Source organism: Hipposideros armiger, unplaced genomic scaffold (assembly GCF_001890085.2).
Source record: "Hipposideros armiger isolate ML-2016 unplaced genomic scaffold, ASM189008v1 scaffold_356, whole genome shotgun sequence".
NCBI lineage: Eukaryota > Metazoa > Chordata > Mammalia > Chiroptera > Hipposideridae > Hipposideros > Hipposideros armiger.
The window spans coordinates 1,174,415-1,181,964 of record NW_017731706.1 but is presented as its reverse complement, the minus strand read 5'-3'; the positions used below and the strand labels follow the sequence as shown (position 1 = coordinate 1,181,964).

The window sequence follows — 7,550 nt, the reverse complement described above, 5'->3', positions numbered from 1 at the left end:
AAGTGCATCTGCCTTAGGGGAATTCTGCGGCGGGACGGTAGTGGGAGCAGTGGCCAGATGACCAAAAGTACTTTCTGCACAGGAGCGGCCAGTAAAACTTGACTCTGCTGCCGGCGGGCAGAGGGCGGGGCCGGGAGGCGGCGCGGCCGGGCGCAGGCGCAGGCACGGATTGGTCGCTGGGGTGGCCGGGCCTCCGCGCCTGCGCCGTGCTACTTTCGCACCGCCCATCCCAGCGCCTCGGTCGCGGGTCTGCGGCCTCAGGAGTGACCGGGTGGCAGCCGGCTAGCCGGCAAGCAGATAGCTGGGCAGGGAGACGGTGGGCCCTGCCTGCTTTCTCCAAGGAAGAAGGAGGGGGCCACATTCCGGGTCTCCAGAATCTCTCTAGACCCAGCAGCCTGCCTAGGCCGGAGAGTCAGAATCCGAGGAGCCGCGGACGCTCTACCGGGTGCCGCCGCCGCCATGGCTGCCATGATGGATCGGAAGTGAGCCTCAGGGCGACGGTTGCCGGCTCCCGCTCTTCGAGTCCCGGTTTCCCGGCTGCTGCCGCCGGGAGAAGCGCGACGCGGCGGACTGCTGATTCTCTCGGCCTTCGCGACCCTATACCCTCAGCTCGGGTCCGCTTCCTTCAAGACTGAGCTACGGGGAGTGGCTCCCGGCCTCGGGCCCCGGTAACGAGAAAGATGGCGGACCCGGCCGAGTGCAACATCAAAGTGATGTGTCGCTTCAGACCTCTCAACGAGTCCGAAGTGAACCGCGGCGATAAATACATCGCTAAGTTTCAGGGAGAAGACACGGTCATGATCGCGGTGAGTGACGACCTCCGCCCCCGCCCCTCGTCGCGCTCCTTGGGCCTGGCTGGGCTGGAGTTCAGGGAAGTGGCGGCGTGAGAATGTAGAGGGAGCAGTGGTGTCCCCAGTCCTTCCGAGTGGAGTTTCCCGGTTTGGATAACCCAGGGCGGGGAGACTGCGCAGCTCCGCGGTTGCTCCTGGATTCCGGTCTTCAGTGCCGGGAGACCCGAGGCGCCTGGTCTAAGTCTGGGACACTCCCCCACTCGGTGCGCTGGAGGAACTGTCTGGGGAGCAAGTTTAGTGTATATTTGCCTCTGTGTGTGTGTGTGTGTGTGTGTGTGTGTGTGTGTGTGTGTGTGCAGTTACTGTTGCTGACGGCTTTTGGGGCTTTGGACTACTCCCAACTTACCATTCATAAAATATGTAAGATTAAAGTTGAGCTAGGAACGTTGAGCTATGAGATCAGCCCTACTGTATCTTAAATAGTAAAGATTCTTAGATTTGCAGAAACATGCAACTACGTGTTGAAAACTTTATTGTTTACCCCGAGGCAGGAGGAAAAGCTACCCAACTACAAATAATATCTGTACCTCAAATGTTTACCCATCTGCTTTTTGTTAACAATTGGAAAAGATTAATAGAGGACTATACGAGTAAAAAGAAATAGTAGTGAGGGTTTGTTTAAAATCGCAGTGATCAGTATTGTTTACAGATATCGCCAATTCAGATTGGGTCAAATAAGCGCCCAGAAAATATCCTTACTCTCACACTCTTAAGTAGGTTTTATCGGGTAACAGTCTATGTAAAAAAAAGTCTTACTTTTTTGTGTGTCTCTCAGACAGTATTATAAAAGCAAGCTTTTAGAAACAGATAAAATTTGACCAGTAAACTAGATTTTTTGTTACTGTTAGATTCCTGCTTCTACAAGTAAGGCCTACCTTGAAAAAAGTTGATTTTAATAACCCTGAGGATGGTGAGATATTGTCATTTTGAAGTATAAAACATAACATAACCAGAGTTGGCTGAATCATTGTCAGGGAGACCAGAATGTAAGGTTGATTTTTTTTTTTTTGAGTTCAAGGAGATTAAAATGGATATTAAGAGACTGCATACAGAATAGTGAACTTGAACTAAAAATGAAGTCTTTGTAGGTAATGCAATGTGGCAGAACTTTTTTCTACATTGCTATCATGGTATGAAATTTTAATATTGAATTTTTCTAATGGCATTCCATATTTAGCATATTATTTGGACAGTTTAATTTGGAAATAGAACAGGGGTCACAGGAGAGGGTACGTTGATAATTAAAAGCATTGACATATCAGACAGGACTAAAGTTCTTTAGAGTTTTTATGTGCAAGTTTCCGAAGTTCAGGTCTAGAAAATGAATGTTGCTTCATGTTGCTTGTTTAGGCTCTTGACAAACAAGTCATTAGGTTACCAACAACTGACAGCTACTGTTGTGTGAAGACTGTCAAGCTGGTTCTTTGTTAACAAGTCCACAAGAAAATATCTTGCTGTAAATGACATCATAGTGAGTGAGGCCAGGAAGTTAAGCACAGTAATAGTCAGGTCATCCTTTCCCTTTAGGATGATATACGAGTATTTTATGTGGAATCAGAGAAGGCTTGCAAGGCCTGGGTTGTAAGTTGGCAAACATGAGGCTACTATTATAGTTTCTTACAGTTTTTGTGATTACTCAGTCTCAACAGTGATTGACACATGAAAGCTATTTTTTTTTGGACTTGTATTAAGAATGTCTTAATTCTCCAAATTTGTTTTGTGTTTACACAAATCTTTATTACCAAGATTCATTTTTTTTAATGCTAGAATTTAGGATTCACAAAATGTGTTAAGATTAAGTTAGAAGACAACCTTCTGATACAGCCCAAATATGACATAAAATACAAGGAAAGAATTAAAAGAAAACAAATAATTACCACAGGAAGCACATTTATGCTAGGTTGTTTACTTTGGATAATGTTAATATAAATTCCTTATGTTTCCTTAGTAATGTAAATAAATTTAAATGATAATATTGGAAATGATAGATGATTGAGCTGTGAATCAGTGATGAACAGTTAATTTGACGTTTACATAAACTGGCAAGCATTTTAGTCTGTTTTTTTAAAAAAATATATAAGCATAAACACATTACAACTGAGTGACAAAGGCTTAAGAAATGTAAGGCAATATGTTTTGTTCATTATTTTCAGGAACTAATCTTTTGCATATAGTAAGTCATTAATTACTCTTAGGTCTCATTTTTGTTCAGTTTTTTAAATGAATTATTTTACTTTTCAAAAGTTGTTTGGGAATTTATAAGGGCTACTGGGAGAAGTGAAATTAGAATGTCACTAGGTGAAATCTTCATGGTTTGTTTTGTTTTACTGGATGTTGATCCTGATTCAAAATAAATAGTTTAAGAAGGAATTGCAATATAGAATTCGAAACTGAATTATTTTAAACATGATTTTAAAAGTTTGTACACAGCCTTGTAATTAAATTGAAATTTAAAAAATAAGTATTTTGGTTTATGCTGTTACTGAATTATAAGTGTAGTCAGTGCTCACGTAGAAAATAATTTTTAAGGATTCTGATTTTCATCTAAGTTTGGTTTCCAATATTTTGTCCAAATTTGTTTCCTTTTACTCATGTAATCAGTTATTTTAATATCATGTGACCCCCCATGGCAGGCAAATCTTGTAATCTTATCGTGTTTCTCTGTTTTGCCATCTTTGCCCCCTTTTTTTTTTTTTTTTGGTAATTAAGAACTTGGTGAAACTTTGAATATCACATATTGAATGAAATAAATGATTTTATGAAAACTTTAAATAATGCAATCTGTTTGCTTTAAATAAGAGAACTTGATATCCACAATAAAGGGAGGACAAGGGAAACTCCTTATGTAGTTCAAATGAGCCTGCTGAAAACAGAAAAATCTAGAAAAAATTAGTCATGTATCTACTGATGCATCACATAAATGGAATATGCACAGTTGCATTGTTAAGTATCTTTACTAATCATTGTTCCTTATATGGTATACTGTAGAGGCTGGCAGACCAAAACCAGTCTGTTATAGTTCATTGAAATTAGAGAATAAACCTAATTAGATTATCTTGCCCAGTTCCTTGACTACAGCACAGGATTTCCCTTTTCAAGTGAATGATGATTTGGTGTTTGATCTGATTACTTTAAGAGTGAAAATTAGAAGAGAATAAGGAGCCATTGTCACATAACCTTTACAATTATGGAATGTTAGCCCACAATCTGTGTCTGTTTAAGGAAAATCTAGTATCATATAATCCCCTGTGATCTGATGATTACTATTCAGAATTCCAGAGAAAAGTATACCCCTGCCAGAAGGGTCTCCTTTGTAACCTAATTTGGTGTTCAGCCTGGTCTGGGCAGACTCAAACAGGAACCACTTCACTTAAGAAATCTAAGGTATGGTTGCAGTTCAAATAAACTAATTCCTGTTTGATTTTGCCCCCTTGAAGTCTAAAGTTAGATGTCAGTGCATATTGTGATTTGGAAGTGTCTTTGAAGATAAACAGAGATGAAGATTGCATAATAGACTGAGGCCAAGAACCAGGTTTTAAAATATATATATGTGCAGATACTGAGGTTTAGTTTATTTGAAAGATTATTAGTTAAGAGATGTGCCTTAATAATTATAGACCATTAGAAATAGGTTTTATGTTTTACAAAACACAAAAAGAGGTTTTATGTTTCTTGTTTTTCATCCCAGGAAGCCAGAGTGAGTTAGTAACTTTATGGCTTGATTTCTTATCAAAAATTTGCCTTACTTAATAGAATTATAATTTAGTTTTGGAATTAAAATAAGGCTATTTTATGACTTAATGCTAAGCACTTCAGTTACTTTTTTTATTTTAACAATGATATAGCTTCTAAACAAATTACTCAGTCCCACCTTAATTATTTTTATGTTTGCGTGTTCATAGTTGTACTTGAATAAGGTTGTAGAGGTAGTTTACATATTTGCTGTGAGGTGATGTTAGAGTAAATAGCTGCATAATGTACTTTTGAGGTGGGATTTACTATTAACCCGTTATTTTTGGCCTATCTCTTTCTAAATGGTTTGTAAATACTGTTTTTTATTGATGTAAAAATGGAGATAAGCACTTAAAGGTCAGCAGTGTTCTTTTTATTGTTTAAATGTTGAATAAAATTTTATTTGACTTATTTTGGAGGGATGGAGTTATCTTCATACTTTTATCTGTTTTCTATTTATTAACTTGTTTTTTACAAGCAAAATTAGAATTAAATCGTTTAATTTTTGTTTTCATACTATTTTTTTAGACATCTGTTATTAAACATATATTTTAGCTAGTTGTAGTCTCCTCTTGACCCTTCACTAGATTGTGAGTTCTTTAAGACAAACAGCTGTCTCCATTTCAATTCAGTTAGCATTACTTGATCCACTTACGTTTTAGATCCTAGTATACAGCTTCTTTGTTTCGTATTTAAGACTACCTAACCATATTCTCTATTCTTTGAACACTGCAGTCTGTATTAATTAAATATCATTTGTAAAATTGTTACTTAAGTATCTGATACCTTATAGGTGCTTTCTTGGATAGATGAAGAGGGAAAATTATTTTCTTTTTGCATAGAAAAATATTAGCATGTTTTATCTCTGGGTGGTGATTGTTATTTTCATTGTTACATGTGTTTGTTTTCAGAATTGTTTTTCGTGAACACATCTTGTATATCAGTAAAACAATAGATTGTCCTTTTTTAGCCACACCTGTAGATTTAAATGTTAATGTCTCAGTAGCATCTTAGCAGAAGGAAGGACACTTTTATGTATGTGTGAGCCAAAGCATAATCAGACATTGAGATGCCTACTTTTAATTGACACCCAAGTGAGATCATCTTAGTATATCCATCAGGAATGCTTTCAGATGCACAGGGAAAACAGTAATTAATAGTGGTTTAAATAAATAGGAGATTATTTTTCTCATAAAAAATCTAGAGATAGGTCCTTATTGCTATACTTACTGATTCTGTTCCTCTGTCTTCTTTAGTTATTGACTTTTCTATCATCATTTTTGCAAGATGGACATTACAGCTTCAGACATTCATACCAGAAAGGAGAAAGTGCAGCTTTAGCTGAGTTGGTTCTTTTCATAAGGAAAATAAAACCCTTCTCTAAGACCTCCCAGCGGACCATCACTTAACTTCTTAGTGTCCAAAAGTGGATTATGTGGCCACTAGTTGCAGGGAGACTAGGCTAGCAGGTGGCTAGGTTTCCAGCCTATCTAGTAGGAGGTGGCAAGTGGAGGGGGAATTGGGAATGGCTTTGGATAGCCCTTTAGGACTGCCTGCTTCATTGTTACTTTTATTCCAAGCTTTGAGGAGGGGGATTGTACTATGAAAAAGTGAGGTCCTTTTTTTTTTTTCTTCAAGCTAAGAACTAGAAAGTATTCTGTAATGTTAAGGATTTTTTTCTGAAGTCATGGTTGTTTTATATTTTAAAGTATTGTCAGCTTCCTTCCTTTCCTTTACAAGAAACTAAAGAACAGGCAGACACTTTCAAATACCCAGAAGCCCCTCGCTCTTTTCTTTTCACCTTTCAATGATTACTTTCTTGCCTAGATTACTAAATTGTTCCTGTGAACATTAAGTTTTGCTCAGGTCTTGCCCGTCTTAAAAAAAATATCTATCTTTGACCCACAGCCAAATTTCTGCCCTGCTTGGTTACCTTCCATTCTTTTTTCAACCCATTCCAGTCTGACCTTTGTCATTGGATGCTTGTTAGTTTTGCCTTGAACTTACAGCTATATTTGACACAATCAACTTCCTCCTTGAAAATTCTTCCTTGATTTGCATGGACATTATGCTCTGATTTTTTCATTCTATACCTCTGGCTCCTTCTCAGACTGCATCAGCAGTTCTCTAAATGTTTCCCAAGGGGGAGTCCCCAAGATTCTTTCAGGGATCCCACGAGGTCAAAACTTTTCAAAATAACTAAGATGTTACTGTAGTTTTTTTACTGTATTGACAATTGCATTTTGTCTTTGTTTCTTATACTTTAAGCTTTACTTGCTTTGATTTCTTGAATGCTACAGGCTCCTTTCTGCCTTGGGATCTTTAAGCATCGTATTCCCAATGCCTAGACTACTTATCACTCACCCTCCCTCATGACTAATATTGAAGAGAGCTACAGTAAGCTAGGTGCTACTTATTCTGAAGTTCTTACACATTCCTTTTCCTTTTCCTGTGTTTGCCTGATGTTCTTCGGTCTTCCCCCCAACTCAGGTTCTCCTGTTAAATGCTCTTGAGTACTTTCGTAATACTGTTGCATGGGTCAGAATTCTAGTCACTTAATTATTTGTCTGATGTCTGCCCACTATTACTTATGGTCCACTAAAACAGAGAGTGAATATGTCTTAGTTATCATTCTACCATGGTGTCTAGCATAATAGGCATTCCATAAATATTTGTTAAATGAAGGAATGACCGAAAAAGCTGTTGCAGTAAATTATAAAGCTGAATAGAGTGTGGAAGGAGTCCTGAACTGAGAGACAGATTTGGATTTCAGTTTCAGTTTTGTCATCAACAACTTTTTTTTTTTCCAAGATTTTTTATTGGGGAATTAGGGGATGGGAACAGCACTGGAGAATTGGGGGAAGGGGAACAGACAAGTTGCTGTCCTTTTGTTCTTCAGTCTAGTTGTGGAGGACATTGCTTCACTGGCCCACAGGGGCTGCAGCCTACACCGTCGCCGGTGACTCA

The 7,550-nt window shown here is 38.5% G+C and overlaps 1 protein-coding gene across 2 annotated transcripts in view; it reads left to right on the top strand.

Moving 5' to 3' along the window:
• The first annotated feature begins 223 nt into the window (after nt 1-223).
• The window catches only part of KIF5B (kinesin family member 5B), a 45,515-nt gene continuing 38,188 nt past the window's right edge, over nt 224-7,550 (top strand). For both annotated transcript variants that reach the window (XM_019661629.1, XM_019661630.1), the window contains exon 1: nt 224-806. In XM_019661629.1, coding sequence (XP_019517174.1) covers nt 681-806 — 126 coding nt within the window. In that variant the 5' untranslated portion in view covers nt 224-680. The remainder of the gene's footprint in view (nt 807-7,550) is intronic.